The sequence below is a fragment of the Grampus griseus genome, assembly GCF_964374135.1.
Source record: "Grampus griseus genome assembly, chromosome: 6".
Lineage (NCBI taxonomy): Eukaryota > Metazoa > Chordata > Mammalia > Artiodactyla > Delphinidae > Grampus > Grampus griseus.
The window spans coordinates 28,356,528-28,376,293 of NC_139000.1; the positions used below are offsets into that span (position 1 = coordinate 28,356,528).

The 19,766-nt window shown below is 34.6% G+C and overlaps 1 protein-coding gene across 1 annotated transcript in view; it reads right to left on the bottom strand.

Moving 5' to 3' along the window:
• Positions 1–8,159: 8,159 nt before the first annotated feature.
• SMC2 (structural maintenance of chromosomes 2) overlaps positions 8,160–19,766 on the bottom strand; it is a gene marked incomplete at its 5' end in the record, with an annotated part of 50,364 nt that continues 38,757 nt past the window's right edge. Inside the window, 5 exons of the mRNA XM_082656755.1 lie at positions 8,160–9,032; positions 9,924–10,071; positions 13,163–13,323; positions 16,445–16,561; positions 18,890–19,090. Coding sequence (XP_082512881.1) covers positions 8,874–9,032; positions 9,924–10,071; positions 13,163–13,323; positions 16,445–16,561; positions 18,890–19,090 — 786 coding nt within the window. The 3' untranslated portion in view covers positions 8,160–8,873. The remainder of the gene's footprint in view (positions 9,033–9,923; positions 10,072–13,162; positions 13,324–16,444; positions 16,562–18,889; positions 19,091–19,766) is intronic.

Sequence of the window (19,766 nt, forward strand, 5' to 3'; positions counted from 1 at the left end):
TAGTTAACATCCATTGCCATAGTTATAAAAATTTTTTATGAGAACCTTTAAGATCTCTCTTATCAAATTTCAAATTACAATATAGTATTAACTATAACCACCATGCTGTACGTTACATCCCCATTATTTATTTTATAACTGAAAGTTTTTACCTTTCGACCCTCTTCACCCATTTTGCCCATCCCCCACCCCTGGGAACCACCAATCTGTTCTCTGTGAGTTTAGGTTTTTTTTGTTTTGTTTTAGATTCCACATGTAAGTGAGATCATATGGTATTTGTCTTTCTTTGTCTCACTTATTTCACTTAGTATAATGTCCTCAGAGTCCATCCATGTTGTTGCAAATGGCAAGATGTCCTTCTTTTTCATGGTTGAATAATATTCCAGTGTGTGTGTGTGTGTGTGTGTGTGTGTGTGTGTGTGCGTGTATCACATTTTCTTTATCCATTCATCCATCAATGGACACTTAGGTTGTTTCCATACCCTGTCTCCATATGCTAGTGGGAATAGGGTTTAACATGTTTTCTGTACCTTATATGTTTCAAGAAAGGGCAAACATGTACCATTGTCTAATTTAATTTTTCTATCATCCTATCAGTTTGATATTATCAATTTCACATTATGAAAGAGGCATAATAAATAGGTTGCATTACATTTGACATTTTTACAGGACTTTGTGAAATTAAAAATTAGACCCAAAATGGGAGAGCTAGTCCAGCTAGCTTTCCTTAGTCCCAAAATAACAGGCAGGAAGGGTGTTCTGAAGCTGTCACCTTTCAGGAAGGTGGAGAAGCTTTATCCTACATAAAGTATAGTGGAACAGAGATGTGAAATACTAGTAAAAATGCTGTGAAAAGAACCTTGCCTTTGTTAGAGAATAATGATCCTCTATACAAACTATGTAAGTATATCTTTGATATACTATAGTGCAATCTTTTTCAAACTGCAATTTGAGGATCTCTGGGGAGCAATCTCAGGATACATTTTCAGGTCTGTAATGCCGTCAGTTAAATTTTTGTGCTTTTAATTTTGGTAAGTTTAAAAATACATACATATTTGGGCCTCATCTCAATAGCTTGCATATTAAGCATTGCATGGTGATTTCATCTATACTTCTGTAAACAGTCTCTTTAGCATGAAGTAGAGGTATTTTAATAGGCTATGAAATAAAAGAACCGAGGTGTTCTTAATCTGTACACCCAGCAGGTGATGAGAAAATGACATTATAGCGTGCCGTACAAGGTTTTATAGTGAAGAGTGAGAAAAGTGGTGGGAAAATGATTCATTACAAGATTCACATTAACATGCTGCTCTTCAGAGTCTCGCTCTAAGCATTAACTGTTTCACCTTTACCTGCATAATTAGATGTTATTGAGCTAAACTTTGTTTTTGTGGTGGTTTGTATTTTTTGTTATTTTACAGTTTTATGAGAATGGAAGGCAAAAGGAGTTGATTTAGAAGTTATACATATTTAAGTAAATCTTGTGTGTAAAGGTTTTTTCCTTTAAATACTTTTTACATTTTAAAATAATATTTTAGAAACAGTTGTGTAGTTGAAAGATCATGAACCTTGGCATCAGACACTTTCAAATTCTGATTTTGCTGCACCTTAACTGAGGAGGTAAATTAACTTCTCTTAGCCTCTGTTTTCTCATCTATGAGAATGATCACAGCAACTTTGTTGTTAAAATCAGGTAACAGGTGAAACTACATGCAATGCATGCTTGTCTTCTTCCTTTCTTTTCTCTCTTTACCCTGAATCTACATTTTGCCTTCTCACGTTTTCAATAGCAACCCACCAGGGAAGAGCGTAGGCCGTGGACTGGCAGCACAGTGCAGTTTTGGTTCATGTAGCCCTGGTGGAAATTACTTGAGAGAGGGAGTGGAAGATAAAGCTAATGTATTGGAGTTATTTATAAAAGTAAATTATTCATGCTCTTTCTGGTCCCCAAAAGCAGGGGTAGTCAGGGTATGTTTAACACCTGCCTCCTTATGCTGAGCTAGAAGCACTCTCAGGATAAAAGTATTTTTTAGATTTTTCTTTTTCTTTTCTTCAAATTAACATCTGCTGTGGATTTTTAATCCTAAGTAATTAACAATGAAGCAAACTTCTATACCTAAGTTACTAAGGGATTTAAAATTATGTCTTTGATTAAAGTTGATGTGAAATAAAAACCTTTCAACTTTGGAATACAATAGTTTAGACAATTTATATACTTTTCACACCTACAAAAATATCAGCAGAATAGGAAATAACAGATAATAACATATAAAAGGGCTGATACCATCAATTCTTTTAATTCTTTGGAGGAAAAAATCTCTAGCATGAAATCCTGGCTTATAAAATTTTACTGCGACACTTCATTTTGCAAGCATGGTTACGTGACAAAATCCTACTAGTAACTTTTCAGAGTGAATATGGGTTCATCTATCTCATTCTAGTTAGTTTGATAATCCATACAGTGTGGTAATGGTCTATTCCATCTTTAACTTTTTTGATTCCTTATACTCATTTACTAAGCAAATAATCTTTGAGATCAAGGCACTACTAGGTTACGAGCTCTAAAGAGATGCACTCAGCAGTTTATAATCTACTAGAAGAACTAAGACGTGTTCAGTTACTACAACTTTGGACTATTTTTTGATGCCATTTGAAGGGGATGGGAATAGAGAAGTATCCATAGAAGTGGCGACTTTTGAGCAGAATCTTGTGAGTACACTGTCGGTAGGATGGTACAGAGTAACTTCCACGTGGAGAGAAGAGCATGTGCAAAAACGCAGAGATAGAGAAAGCTGTGTTCAGGAGGGGCAACTGTTGCAGATTGGGTGGGGTAGGCTCCTTCATAAAGACAGTTTAAGATAGGCTGTGATTAGAGGGCTTAGAATGCCAAAATGTCTAAATAGGGCAGCAGTGTGCACTAGGACCAATATGCAGAATGGAGCAAGAGTGAGCCTTGAGATTTAAAAGAACTTTAGATGCTTAACGACCATCAGGTAACAGAGCTCATCCTATAACCCGGGTAAGTGGTAAAGGATAATACGTGAAGCCTCAGGCCATTGAAGAAAACTCTGGTCCTTAACTGGTGGCAAGAAAAGGGACTGTTTATGCCTACCATTCTGTCACACCTTTAGGGATTAGTAGCCATACTATCTCACTAAACCCTTAGGACTAATCTGCAATCTTTGTTCTCTACAATGGATTTAAATATATCACTCCTTGCTCCCACCCATGCATGACATGTGACATAAGAATCTCAGCTATGCAAAATAATGTGAATGTTCTCTCAGCTCCAGGTACAAAGCAAGGAGTATACCTAACTTACAGTTTGTTATATCATAATGGCTAGGAGTATGGCTCTTCAGCTAGACAGTCTGAGTTTAAATCCTGCCTCCACCCCTTTCTACTTATACAACTTATTCAAGTTTCCTGTCTAGAGTTGAGAATAAATATATAGTTGGGAAGGGGAGGAGTATTAGATAATGTAGATATTCTTTCTTGATACTAAGAACAAAATGCAACAAGTGACAGCTTCTTAAGCCAGTTGCTATGTGGAATCTGAAACTGTATCAAAAGTTCTCCTACCAGGCTTCCCTGGTGGCGCAGTGGTTGAGAGTCCGCCTGCCGATGCAGGGGACACGGGTTCGTGCCCCGGTCCGGGAAGATCCCACATGCCGCGGAGCGGCTAGGCCCGTGAGCCACGGCCGCTGAGCCTGTGCATCCGGATCCTGTGCTCCGCAATGGGAGAGGCCACAACAGTGAGAGGCCCGCGTGGCACAAAAAAAAAAAAAAAAAGTTCTCCTACCTTCTAACACTAGAATCACTGGTCTTTCCTGTAATTAGAATGGCTATTTTACCCATCCACGATTTTGTAACATCACACATTGGTCACTGGAAAATACCATTCACTGAGTTATGCAGATCTTCAAAATGTTAACACATTTCATAATATCTAAAAAAAATCCCATGTGTTAATATTACTACCAGTGTTATCAGAAAAGTCTTTAGTATTGAGAAGATGTCAAGTCCACAATGAGGAATACAAGGTTGCCAAAATTCTAATTTTCATTTGAGAGCTACAATTTTATTATTTGCAACAAAAATGTCAGGTTCTTATGACAGGCTCTCTTTGTTCATTTTTGACAAATGTCTACCAAATACCATAGACTTAATAACTATAGTTTGTCTTAGTCTATCTGTTCAAGTACAAATGGAATTCCATGAAAAGGGTTACTTCAGCCCCCAACTGAAATAACTGCATTTCTGAAAAAAAACATGTTTTGATATGTGCTTTATACATAATTCTCATTTTATCACTCACGTTATTGAAGACATGTACTCCAGATGTTGAGATGTAACTTTTACAGCTTCATTAAATATACTCAAGTGAAACTGCCATTTTTAAAAAATTCAAATAAATGGCAGTGAAGAATGCAATCAGTACTACTTGTACAGTGTGTGGCACTGCCTTGATTTACGCCAAGTGACAGCAGTTTTACCTACCATTGCTTTTGCACCATTCATGCAAATATCCAATGTTAGTTATAAGTTCTTTATACATCTTGTACTCAATTCTGTCAACTCTGTACACTGAAAATAATTTTTCCTAGTCTGTGGTCTTTTTGTTATCTTTTGAAGAGATTTTCAATTCAATTTTAATGTTCCATTTGTCTTTTTTTTTTTTTTATGGTTTGTTTTTTGTCCTAGGAAATCTTTGCCTAATCTAAGGCCACCAAAATGGTCTTCTAGAAGTGTTTTAACTACTTTTGGGTCTATGACTCATTTTTAGTTACTCTTCCTGTATGTTTCTTTTTCCAAATAAATATGTCAGTACCATCTTTTGAAAAACTTGAAAATGGCTTAACTTTTATAGATGTTGTTAGATTTGGCTTGCTAATATTTTCAGGATTTTTGTTCCTATGTTCATGAGGACCACTGTCCTGTTATTTTCTTGTTTTGTAATGTCTTTGTCAAGTTCTAGTATCAGACAACACTGGCCTCATAAAATAAGTTGGAAGTATTCCCTCCCCCTCTACTTTCTGAAAAACTTTGTATAATTATGCTTGGTGTTATTTCTTCGTTGAATGGAAAAATTTATAAGAGGAACTAAATGGGATTGGAGTTTTCTTTGTGGGAAGATATTTCATAATAATTTCAGTTGTATTCATAGATGTGAGGCTATTCAGGTTTCGTCTCTTCTTGTGTCAGTTTTGGTGAGTTTTATTTTCCTAATTGTTCTATCTTGTCTTAAGTTGTCAAATTTAGTGGCATAAAAATGGTCATAATTTTGCATCCTTTTAAGTAAGGTAAGATCCACAGTGTCAACTCTTCCTTCATTCCTGATATTTGTGATTTGTAATTTCTCTGGTTTACCTGATTGGTCTAATTAGAGATCTACTGATTTTGTTGCTCTTTTGAGAAACAGATGTTGGTTTCATTGATTTTCTCCATTGTTCTTCTGTCTTATACATTGTTGATTTTTACACTTTATTATTTCTATTTATTTAATTTGGGTTTATTCTTATCTAGAAAAAAGATTAAGAGAACTTTAGACCATTGAATTTGTATCTTTTTAAATTTTCTAATAGAAGTTCTTAAATCTATCATTTTCTAACAATTTTTTTAAAAATTGAAACGATACAAAGTATGAGCCCTGACCATAACAAAATTAAACTAGAAATCAGTAAAATAAAGCTCTCTGGAAAATCTCTAAGTATTTGGATATTAAGAAAAACACTCCAAAAAAAATTCAATAGTCAAAATGTAAATTAGAAAATCTTTGAAGACAATATAATTGACAAATCTCCAGCAAGACTGACAAAGATAAAAAGAGAAAAGACACAAATTACCATTATCAGGAATAAAACAAGGGATATCAATTTAGAACTTGTAGACATCAGAAGGATAATGAGGAAATGCCATAACCTCTATACACTAATTTGATAGTTTAGATGAAACAATTCCTAAAAAATACAAGTCACCCAATATGAAATAGATAATTTAAATAGCCCAATAACTATTAAAGAAACTGTACTCATTTTACCACCCCCCTCCCCAATCTCTAGGCCCAGATGGTTTCGCAGGAAAATTCTACAAAATAAAGAATTCACACCAATTCTATACAACCCTCCAGAAAACAAAAGAGGAAACATTTCCAAATTCATTTTATAAAGCTAGTATTACCCTGAAACCAAAAAGTAGAAGAAAAAAAAACCAAAAAAACCCTACAGAACAATGCCCCTCATGAATATTCACAAAAATCATGATCAAACTATTAGCAAACAGAATCCAGCAACAGCTAAAAAGAAATATACATCATGACCTAGTGGGGTTTATTCCAAGGATACAAGGCTTGTTTAATATTCAAAAATTAAGCAATGTAAATTTATAACATTAACAGGTGTAAAGAAGAAGTCATCTGGTCATATCAATGCAGAAAAAGCATTTGAGAAAATTCAACACCCATCCATGACAAAATTATGATCAAACTTGGAATAGAAGGGAACTTCTTTAACTTGATAAAGAGTATCTACCAAAGGCCTAGAGCTAACATTATATCCAGTGGTGAAAGATTGAATGCTCCTAATTTGGGGGAAAAGGCAAATATGCCAGCTCTCATCACTCTTATTTGCAAATGACATGACTGTGGGAGTACTGGCCTGTTAGATTACTCCACCATATGGAAGAGGGATTCTCAAGTCTTTGCTTTTGCATTTGCTGTTAGCATACGTGAAATACCAAAACAAAAATACAAGGAATCCTTTCTTCAAATGTTGGTGGTTCTTCCTAAAGATAATTTTCACATGTTGTGCATACTAGTCATCCAGACCTCTTTTAAATTTACTATGTACAATAAATGCAGATGTTTGAGCTGTCAGAGAGGTAGTGTATAATAGGTTCTGGAGACCAACTACTAAGATTTGTATCTTGGCTCTGCTATTCACTATCTGTATGAACACTGTGGGCAAGTTTCTTAACTTCTCTGCTCAATTCAATTTCGTCAGTTATATAGTGCTGATGACAACAGTTACTTACCTCACTGGATTATTACTAGAATTACTAGGATTAAGTGTGAAAAGGTGTGCAAATGAAAATAGTGTCTGATGTATAGAAAAAGCTCAATAAATATTAGTTACTCATATTATTGCAGATGTTTGAAACAAATGTTCCCATTCCCCTTAATGTGTTCCCTCTAATCAAAGAATAATGACATTACAAAAATTTAATGTTTGGGGATTTCCATTAGAAAGCAAACAAACAAATAGAAAATTTGTTAGCAGAGGAAACAAAATTAGTACATATTCAAAATATTCAATCCCACAAGTTACTTATAAAATGATAATTCAAATAGCAATTAAATATTTTATAACTAGTAAATTAGAAATATTAAAATTAACAGCCAGGTCTGACTAGGTTTTAGTCAACAGGCATACTGTATTGGTGACAGTGTGAACTGATGTAATTCTTTTTGGCAAATGATTTGCAAAACATATATTTGAAAAGAAGTATACTTACGTCTGTTGCATGTGACACTGGACTTCCTGTAACTCAGCATTTTCAGCTTTGTCTCCTTCTCCTCCCACAGTGGACAGAACTAATTCCATATTCAGTCTTTCCAATGTGCCCCACAGTATCAGTTACCTGGGTGTTATCTGACATGCTCAGATATGATATGAGGATGAAGGATGAGAAGTATTAAACCCAGGCCAAGAAGTATGAGCGTACATTAGGAAAAGGATACCACAAAGGAACTGAGACTCAAGTATTAAGAAATGTGGGGCCAAAATAACATACCCAAGGTCAGACTAGATTGTGTCAGAACTTTCAAGATTTGGAGTTCAGAACACATGGTTCTAGGGACATATTAAGAGATACTAAGAACCATATATAGTATTCTTACAGTGTTTATTAGCGCCATCTTTTGAAATCTTAAAGGAAATTCACGGTTTTAAGCTGGAAAGCAGAGGACACTAAGAAATATAATAATCATCAAATTTTGAGTCCTTTTGGTAGAACAGATGGATCTATTTATTTATATATATTGGCTCCTATATTCTCACTCACCAAGATTGTTATTGACTGGATTATGAAAAGGCTGACAAAACTCTTTGAAAATATTAGGAGACTTCAGATAAACTTGCAACAGAGAGCAGCATGCAACATACCTTTCTCCCAAGCTTTTATTAAAATACTCATAAAGATTTTTAAAAAGACAAGACTGCACAGACCAATTACTAAGCATACAGAAACATGATATTCAAACGTCATTAAAATGACAGAAATCTTTTAAGATCTGCTTCCCATCTGAGTCTAAATCAAGGATCTGGCATTGTCCTCAAGGAACTAACCACAAATAACTCAGTGCATGCCTAATAGCTTTCTTTGTGTTCCCTTTGTTGGTCCAGCTACTTGCTTTATAATTCTTCCTTACCTGAATGACATTATTAGCAATAGAAAACACACAAATATTACTGTAGGAATTAGCTAATTATTAAAAGCTGATTATCAGCTATATTTATCCTATAATTTAATTTCATCTGTTTCTTTGTAGTTTTGCTTTTACATACAAAACATACCACCAAATATGTATCTCTGGCTTCCTAATATATAAAAGACTTGTGTAAGAAAAAACATTTGATGACATACATAAAATCACAATCACAGTAATTGGACCACAGTTTACACTAATTCAGAACAGAGGAATTTATGCTCATTTATAAGTGATTATATAAAGGAAGAGAAAATGGGTTAGGTAACAAAATGATTAAATTTTTTATATGAAAAAATTACATGAATCCCAAGTTCTTAAAAAGTTTATGTTTAAAAAACAAGTCAAGGTGAAAGAATAAATTTGTACTTTTAACTTCCGTATGTGATCATTTGGGTCCTTTTGCCTTGGATTTGGTTTCCTTTGGAACTTTTCCATTTTGACACTGAGTAAATCTGGCTACTGTAGAAACACCATCCACAAACTTGGTTTTGAAAAGGACGTTTGCATTGTTGAACATACCTTCCTTTAGGGACACCACAATGAACTTAAGGGAGAAAGAAAAACAGCATAAAGTACTTTTTGCAGTATCCTTGAAGAAGTTCACTCTTTTTATACTGAGGTTAAGAATCATTTGGTGATACTTTGTTATTGCTTTAAATGCTTGGCTCCATGCATATGCACATCCTCAAATGCAAGTAACAAATAGTTATTATTAGGCACCTCAATGAATTCTTTCCATATGCAGTTTTAGGAGTCTCTTAATTTTACTCTGAATACTTCATTACCCAAGTTACTATCTTCTGCTGGTTGGCTGCTTGTTGCTATCTTCTCCAGTTAGTATCACTGTCTTGTTGCTAGCCCTAAATGCCACTGTTAGCTGCTAAAAAAACTGCCACAATAAATACACAGTCTATGATAACTATGGTAAGTGAAGCCCCCCAGAATTGTTCAATGCATTATCTATATAATCATATTTAGTAGCCTTAGTTCCTGCAGCAACAGTTCAATAAAAACAAACTGTTTTTAGCTTCAAGGGTTTTTTAAATCACTTTCTAGGAGGAATGAAGAGTACCCCATCAAGTGCCACATGATTTTCTGATATATTTTTCAGGTGTATCCTTGAAACAGTCTTGTTTTGATTGTGTATCTTCTGGCAGCTAGCTAGAGAAAATAATTACCCTAAAAAATTCCAAATTACAAAAAAATTAGATTCTCCCTCATGTTACAACCTATAATTTATAATTCCAGGCCCTTTTCTTTAATAAGAGACAAAACCCTCTTTTCTTCTATACCCATTTGAATAGAAATATATTTAAAGAGATACATAACACCTTAGTATTCCTCAATCCTGAATATCTTATTTATACTGACCATTACTAAAAAGTAGTTTTAGAAAACAAACTAGAACTATTCTGAGACTTTTTTTGGTTCTTACCTGAGAATGTGTGAAATGAGTACGTAGCATCTGTCCAATATTCTGAGTATGAGAAAGATCCAAGGCTGCATCTACCTCATCCAGGATGTAAATTGGGGCAGGTTTGAAGAGGAGCATGGACAGTATTAATGACAAAGCCACTAAAGACCTAAGAAAAGAAGGCCGAAAGAAAAGCTGTCAGAACTTGATTTTACCACTTTTTACCAAAGCACTGAAGCAAATCTGCTGTCCTGTTACTATTATGAATAGTGCCAATTTAGCTGAAAGATAGTTATAGAAAAAAGAATCTTAAGTTTCAAACTTGAAAACTTTTGTTTCATTAAAATGTTTTTTACTTTAGCTTTCCATTTTTCCCTCTCTTCAACAAGTTTTATTTTGAATAAAACAGGTATATGTTCTTTCCTGTCAGATAATTAGGATGTTATATTTGGCACCTAACCTTAAGAAAAGATCATATTAGTGTTAATAGTTTTCTCTTTCTCTCCCTAAAACTCTTTTTCAGTTCTTTTCTATATCCCCTTTAACTACAGCTGTTTTTGTTCTAGTCTGGAATGAAGAAATATAACAATTCTTATATTTTTCTTAAATATTTCATTAAAAAGCCTTGTTTATTGTAATACAAATGTTTAGAATTATTTAAAAATAGTATTAAAATTACAGTAACATCTGTAGCACACTTAATTCTGTAACTTCAAATATCTCCTGACATGCAGCACTGGAGTAAATAGTCTAATGCTTACTGTATTCCAATAGGGTATTTATTAAGAAACATGTAAGTGGGGAAAAAAAATTGTGTGTATAAGTAGAGGGGGTCTAGGAAGGTGAAACCAAAATTTCTAGCAAAGGAAATGAATGAAACAGTACAATAAAAACCAAACAAATTGATCTTTACTGCTATAGAGGGTAGCGAGGGTAGCTGAGGTCACTCAAGAAACCTAAAATTACTTTTCAGTGTCTTTCTCTGTACCAAATATTTAAGGCACTGAGCTTAAAAACAACTCATCAACACTTAAACTACTATGCTGGATTATGGTATAATCCATAATAATCTGAAAATAAGTTTATATCATCTTAATTATGGAAATAATTTTTAGGTTCCAGTAAGAAAATAAGCATACATTCTCTATTTTCCTCAAAAAATTTTCTAGGACTTTGGCAAAAACAATTAAAGATGCTGTGATCTAAACTGTGGAATTCAACTTTGATTGACAGGCAGCAGAAGCTGTCTTTTTTGACTTAAAATATTTTGGAATTTTATCAGTAATGAAAAATAAAGAGTGGACTTCTATTCATAAAAATGACAAAAGATTTCATAAGAGAAATTAACAGGTCTTAGTATTTTCTACATCCATAAGAGAAGAGTTACATGATGGCATAGAGCACATGAGAACAATTCAAGAACTGTGGACTGTACATCCTGCAGGGGAAAAAATACAAAATTAATAAACATCTTCAATTATATTGATATTCACAATTTTCTCTCAGAAGGTTTTAATTATTTGGCTCTCTGCAGTTAAGAAGTTAGGCCAAATGACCTTCTAAGTTTCTCTCGATATACTGATTGTCTGAATCACTGCATAACACAAGGCAGGGAGAAACTTCCCTGAAGCCCAGAACATGCTATTTCCAGTACTCTTCTTTCATTTATGTAGATCCAAGTTTCCATTTGGTATCATTTTCCTTTCACCAGAGAACTTCCTTTAACTTGTACAGTTCTGCTGGAATCAAATTCTTCCACCTTTTGTTTTTCTGAAAAAATATATTGCCTTCAATATGAAGAATATTTCTACTAGATACAGAATTCTAGGTTGACACATTTTTCTTTTAGCACTTTATAGATGTTGTTCCAGACTTCTGGCTTGCATAGTTTTTTGTTTTGTTTTTTTTTAACATCTTTATTGGAGTATAATTGCTCTACAATGGTGTGTTAGTTTCTGCTTTATAATGGCTTGCATAGTTTTTAACAAGAAGGCTAAAGTCATTCTTCTTTGTTCCTTGGCACTTAATATGCCTTTTTACCTCTGACTGCTTTTAAGATTTTTCTCCTAATCAATCACTGGTTTTCAGCAACTTTATATGACATGCCTTGCTGTGTTACTGTATGTGCAGGAAGCGAGTGTATGCGTTTATCTTACCTGGGGTTCACAGAAATCAAGTATGTGGGTTTACAGAAGTCATCAAATCTGGAAAATCTGGGTCCATTTTTTTTTTGTTTTTTTCTGTTTTCCTCTCCCTTTGATACTCCAATTACATGTATGTTAGATCTTTCAATATTGTCCCACAGGTCACTGACGCTCTTTTTGTTTTTACAGTTTTGTGTTTCTAAGCTTGACTTGAATAGATTCTATTGATATGTCTTCAAATTGAGTCATCTTTCTTTTATTCTGTCGAATCCGTTGTTAATCTTATGCAGTAAACTTTTCCTTTCAGGTATATTTTTTATCTCTAGAAGTTCCACTGGATTCTTCGTTGATAGCTTCCATGTCTCTCATCACATTCTTTTTTTCTTGTAAATAGTTAATGTAACTCTTTAACCTCCTTGTCTGCTAGTTTCATCACCTGTCATTTCTGGGTCTGTTTTTCCTCTAGGTTATGAATCATATTTTCTCGATTTCTGTCTAGAATCATATTTTCTCGATTTCTGTCTAGTAATTTTTATTAGATGCTGAACACTGTGATTATGTTGTTTATAGTCTCAACGTTGTTGTCTGTCTTTAAAGCATGTTGAGCCTGCAATGAACCTTTGCTAAGGGGTGTCTAAAATAGCCTTCACTTTAGGGGTAGTGCAAATGTAATGCTAATGTGTAGCTCTCTGGGGCTTCCCCAAATTCTAATCTGTTTCCTTCATTTTTTAGTAAGACTACTGGGCTTTGTGTGGGTTTCCCTCCCTGCATCTGCAGTCAAAAAATTGCTCCTAGGGAGAAAGCTAGGGTAAACAGTGGACTCAGCATTTTTGTTTCATTTCTCTCAGGTATCTCCTGGGTTATCCATTTTCCAATGTCTGAAAGTAATTGTTTCTCATGTATTTTGTCTAGTTTTCTAGTTGCTAATCCTTATTTCTACTTTGTTGCCTACTATGTTAATCAAATGTCCTAACTAAAATTTGTAGTCTCACATATTAGGCTCCTTAAATTCTACATGCAAAGATAGCAAAGCAAATCTGAAATAAAATTGGGAGGCAATGAGATGTCGGACTATAATAAAGTAAGAGGATTATTGCAAAGGGATTACTCACTCACCTCTGACCACCACTAAGTTCAGTTAGGTTTTCTTTCCAAGTATTTCCTAAGGCAACCTTAAACTCCAGACCATCCAATACATTTTGCCCTTCTGGTGGTGCAAGCATAGCATTAGCACCGGGCAAAAGAGTGGAAAAAATAGATCCAAAGTCCTTGTTCACCTGGATAAAAAAAAGATTAAAATATCAGAGAAGGTTTTCCAAGAAGAATCAAATGATGTGTATATATGCAAACCAGCAGGAGCATTTTGTTGTCTGTTACCCTAGCTCTGAGGTTGGCAAGTTATGGTCCATGTGACAAATCTGGCCATGCCCGTTCACTTATGTATTGTCTATGGCTGCCAGCAATATAGTCTAGTGGTTGCAACACAGACTACATGGCTCTGAAATACTTATCTGTCCCTTTACAGAAAGAGTTTACTGAGCTTTGCTCTAACTTCCAGGGGAAACTAGAGGCTATACCTCTAACTCTACCATGAAGTTTTGATACAACAAAAGGCCATGGTTGCCGGAATCCTCAGAGACACACAACTGGATAATATAGGAGATTGAACTTTCAGCTGGAGAAGAAAAACAAAAACTCTTTTTGGCATAAAATGTTCTCTTAAAAAATTTGTTTTCTGTTGACTGGTATGGTAAGGCCTGTGGTTATCAGCTAACTTTAAGAAGCCTAAGATCAGGGTGAAGTCTAGGAGAAAAAGAGGCATGAAATCAAACCAGATCTGTTAAAGGTATTCAGTGGTTCTTTTCTATGCTTCTTCTCAAAGCCAAAGAAGTTAAGGTATCAAGGGACAGGAACAGGATTGAGCCCCAAAAGAAAAAGGCTAAAGAAGCTATTTGGCCTATTCCCATAAAGGCTCAGCAGAAGATTACACAGAGATTTAGGACCAATATTCTAGACTGTAACTGAGTAATTTTTGTGCATACACACTTGATCAATGCCTTGAGAATTCAGCCATCTGTCTTCAAAGACATGACTAATAATCTTAGAGAGTTCAGCAGACAAAATTGAGAATGTATACATGCACGCACACATGTGCACACACACACGAGGATTTGACATCCATGTTCTCTAGGGAAATCTCCACCTTCAAGTATAAAATTCAAGTGCAAATACACTTTTTATGAATATTTGTAGTAATAAGGAAATCTCCTAGACATAAACAGTCTCCTAAATATAAATTTACTAAGGAACACATATCTTAAGAACAACTGTACACATGCTAATATCCTACACAGAAAAAGTAGATTCTAGTTTTATCTGGGATAGATTTCCAGAGCTAGGCAAGGTTCATCACAATGAGGAGAGGACTGCTGTCTTTTCTAGGAGAATGACAGAAGATAGCATTGTATTTATAAACACCTTTTCTTTTAAAAAAAATTTTTTGACCAGGCAGGAGAGAGGCAGCTCAAAACTAAGACTACTAAATGCTACTAAATTCCAAAGATGACCATGGATCCTGGATCCCATGTGTAAATTCCTCCAAAAGGGAAAAGACAAACTTTCAGTTAATGGGTAGAGAAGAATATAGATAGGAAATAAACTGAATTTTGAAATTCCAATAAGGCTAGAAGGAAACAAAAAACCAAAAAACACAACCAGTGCCTAAAATACTCTGGCTTTGTCAATCAACTATACTTGAAGCCATAAGGAAATAATGTAATGCGATAATAATAGTACCTACTTCATTAGGTTACTTTGAGAATTAAGTGGGAAAATTAATAGGAGAATAGTGCCTGACATATATCATAAGCACTCAATAAATTTACTTGCTTTGGGAGAACTTTAGAGACTGGGGAAAAATCAGTTTAAAAGATAAATTTGTACTCACACTAAATCCAGGAACCATGGGGAAAACAAAAGACAGACTCTCTCAGATCTAGTGTTAAATCCACATATTGTGCAAGAATAATGGGGCCAACTTTTTGCAAGCATTTTTAAAAAGACAAATACTACAGGGAGACTGAACACTGAAAATAAGTTGTAGAGCAGGAAAAACAATGCAATTGAAAGACACAATTGTTCTGCCATTACCAAAAATAAAGTTCCTGAAGAATTAAAAAGAGAAAAAAGAGGTAAGGTGCCAGTTAAATCCCCGAGGCCCAGGCCTGTTAAAGTACCAAACAGCATAGTAACTATGGAATCTTTTGAGGAGGAGTCTTTTTCTATGGTAGGTATAGGAAAACTTCACAGAAGAGGCTAAGGAATTATCCTAAAGGAGATAAATCTATGCAGCCAGGGAAGTAGAAATAATAGTAAAGAACCTTGAAATCTGCCAAAGTTGTCATAAAACGAAACCAAAACGGTAATTGGGATTCTGTTGCATAGGAGTCCTGGAAATGAATACTGAACTTCCTTGTTTATTACCCAGTTCTACTTCTTAAAAAGCAACAAAAGGCAATTTTAACTTTAGTTCTAATTAGGAAAAGAGAATTCCACTTTTTCTACCTTTTGACTGTTATATTAGGCTATTTCACCTTTCTAAGCTTGTTTCCTCATTTGTAAAATAGAGATAATAATTATCAAAGTTATGGAATTAAGATAATTCATGTAAAATGACAGAACTGCTCTTAACTATAATATAATTATATAAAATTAGTATTACTTTATTAATCTAACATGTATAAAAATCCTTTGCTAAAAATCTAAGAATGCCTAATACTTATGAATTCTGAAATGCAATTAATTTATAAGTGGTAAGGAATACACAATCTTGCTATAGAAACATTTTTAGAACTAATATTTGACCTCTGTGAGTCTGGGCAAGAGAAACTGAAGAGCTAAGAACTCAAGGAGTCCTTTGGAGAGGTTTTCCAACAGTTAGAGAGAGCTTCCCCAATGTGAAACAGATAATGCTTCCAGTTTTAAGCAGAGGATGAGTGGGACTATAGCAGATATTTGGAAGAAGCCTTAGATACTGTCCAATATTAGAACCTATGATCTCATAAGAAGGAAAGAGGGTAAACAGTAACCCAGACCCGGCAAACGATGTAAGAAGGAAACATGTAGAAATCTAGAAAATTAGAAATTTAATATAGCTTAGGAACCAGAGAAGTAGACTATGAGAGCATGATGGAATGACACAACTTATCTGTGCAAATCAGTAGTAAAGTCCAAAAGGACAAAATGCTTTAAAAAGCCTACAAGGTTTTAATTAAGGTATGAGCTGTGCCTCAAACGAAAATTAGCTATTTCAAATTCATCTTAGAGTACAACCCTATTAACTTTATCTTTCATCCTTTCCTCATACAGAATAAATTATACAATTTTTGGTTCAAATACCTTTTGCCAAGCAATATTTAGGGCTTGGTTTTTCTTCTGGTCAAGGTCTTCTATAGTTGCAAGGATTTTGGATTTGTCATTTTCTACAATTCTCTTCTTCTTCATCAAGTCATTATACTAGTAAGATAAAAGGCATCCTTAATTGGGAAAACACAAAATTTTCTTTATATTCTAGAATTCAGTCAAGAATAAAGAGATTTCATTATTCTTATATGCAATATATACAACTCCTATTTACCAAAAAGATATACTACATTGAATTATAATGTAAGCCAAATTAAGGAAAGTAAATATATCATCTATATGTAAAATTCAATTACTATAACTGAGAATTTATAGGACAAGCTGTTGAAATATTTTGACTCCACTAGGATTCCCTTATCTTCCTAGCAGCCAAGGCAAAAAGGAAAATTTGTCATATGTAAACTCAAAAGTAGCCCTGCATGCTTAAGAAGCAAGGTCAGTCTTAGCAGTGACACAAATAAAATTTTAATTCTTCACCATGGTGTATAAAGTCCTACATAAATTGGATCTTATTTATCTCTGAATTTCTGGCATCACACTCCTCCCCAGGCTTCAGCCATATGGTCACTTTTTTTCAGTTTCGTGAACATAATAAGCTCACTGTAGCCTTATGGACCCTGCATTGTTCTTCCTCTATTTCTGACATAACAGGTGCCTCAAGTTTCCACTCAAACATCACATCTTCAAAGTAGCCTTCCCTGGTTAATGTAGAAATTTACTGAAAAAAAATTTGAGGGAGGCAACAGAGGGAGAATAAACCATGAGCAGCAGCAGAACTTTCTAAAAATCCTTTTAACTTATTTCTCCTCAAAGCCTCACATTTCAAGGAGCTTCAAATTCTCCCTGAAAAACTCCAGCCAGTCTTGCTAGTTTCCTTGCCATCCCTCTCCTTTGTGGAGAGGAGGTTTTAGGAGCTTGGCCATATTTTTATCCTATTCCTTGCTAATTCCATGTAGTTTCTTATATGTGGTGACACAAAATATAACAACAAAAGGCCAGCTGCTGATCAACAATAGAGCCTTCCTCTCTGGTAAGGAGATGGGAGTTGGTAAATTCTTTTAAAAAAACATTAGCCCCAGTTATCATTATCTAATGAAGCAAACAAGTAAAAGTAAACAAGTTTCATGATGTTAAGCAGCTCAAATTCAGACAAAATATTTCCTTTCCAAAAAGATGCCATATATTGCAAAGGTTTAATGGAGAAATGTAAACCAGCAGGAACGTTTTATAGAGATCATAGCAGGTGCATTATTAGACTGTTCAGCATCTAACATAGATTCTCTGTAGACACTAATGTCAATAACGGTTTACAAAAACCTGTTACCAAAAAATTTGTTAGAAGTGATTGAGCTCATAAGTATTTCCATTTTTACAGAGCTCTCATTAACTCTGCTATACAAATTCAAACAGAATTTTACAGAATTAAAGAAGGTATAATATAAAATTACTCAGATTGCTATTTCCTATGGAGCCATCAATAGGAACTGCTTTCTCCTTTGGGTTTTTCTAGGGACATGCAGACTATAAAAGGTAGGGGAGATGGATAACATTATCAAGTAACTGAGAGCATTAAAACAGAGAAGACACTGCTGCATTTACAGATTAAAACAGTGTTTATGTATATAACAATCTTAGCCATTTACTTATGTGATGGCTCCAGCATATACTGGAGTCAAAGGAAGACAGGAGTTTTGGAGTGGCTGACCGTGAGGAGGCAGACAGCAGGACACGGGTGTCCCCCACTTTTCGGAAGTTTGCTTTACACCACTACTTTTACAAGAAAAGGTAAAAAGCACAAATAGTGTTCAACATGTGTTTTGCAGTGAGCCCTTAGAGAAGCAGCACACACCCCGAGCAGGGAGAGTGGCACCATCAAGCTCCTCACAGGGAACAACACTAAGCATCTCAGCATTAAGCCACCAGAGCTTTGAACTGTGTCGATGAGCATCTGTGCTTTACCTCAGTTTATTTTATGCATCTGTTAGCAAGATGTGCCCTAAGGTAATTGCTTCTTTGCTTTATACCCTTTCACAGGAATAGTTTCACAGGATTGGCGCTACTTTTGGACAGTGGGGGAAACCTGTACTCTATTTTTCAAAATCTTTCAAAAAGGCAAGTGAAAGAAATGATAGAAATGTGAAGAGCTAACATGATCAAAAATGTTGTTTTTATTTACACCAAAAATAAGAAAGGAGTTGGAAAAGTCATTCAAGGTAAAACAGAATATATAACTGATGATGCAAAAAGAATGAAATAAGAAAAGAAATAACTGGAAAGGGAGAAAGGGAAAATGCAAAGAAAACAAGTTATCAAAAGCATCAAGTAAAAGATTGACTCTAATAATCGCCTCAGGGGTCATATGAAGCCATCAATGCTACTCATATTCTGAAGTGGCCAAATAATCATAGCAAAGTGACTTACCCGCTCTTCGGCTTCTGTCAGTACATTCATAGCTCTCATGTTGACATTTCTTCCTAGTTTCTCCTTCATTTCTTGCAACTTCTGAAGTCTCTGACCAGCTTCTTTTGGGTTGTTAGTTTTGAAATCATAGGTGCTATTGGGTTGCCCAAAGAGGTGTTTCTCTGCATTAATCCAGTCATAATCTTTCAACATTTTGGACACCTAGCCACATGTGATAATGATAATAGAATGATATCATTGCTTACAAACCTTTATTTAAAAATTAGTTTCTTAAATATTTACTAATTTTAAACCACACATTTTGGGAAAAAAATCCCACAATGACACATTTGGAAAAAATGAGATTCACTGTTGACAGTGGACCTATAATAAGTAAGAATATTTTTACCTGGAGGATAGGTAAGAAACTTGAGACTATATAGACAAAGATTTTCCTATTACTCAAGCATGAGAGTAAGAGCCAACTCAAGAGAAACAGTTACAAAGTGTGTGTGTGTGTGTGTGTGTGTATGCACACACATATATAGAACATCTCCATTATAATGAAATACAAGTCAGATGAGGCTCCAGATTTTACCAAATTCAATCAATTGCTTCAAAAAAACAGCTTGTGAAAGTTAAAAGTCTTATAAGAATACTTAAGTCACAGAGTTGGTAAAATCATGGAAGCCTAATCCTGAGTGATATCTAATAATTCTTCTGGAAATTATAATCTAAGTAAAAAACTGTCCTGAATATTGACTCTATCCCCTTGCCACCCTCTTTTGACAAGGCACAGTAAAATACTTCTTCATATAATATAACCAATTAAAGTTTTTTAATTATAGTGCTTAAGGAAGACTTTCTTCTACTAGAATTGTTCAAGGTTGGTTCTGAC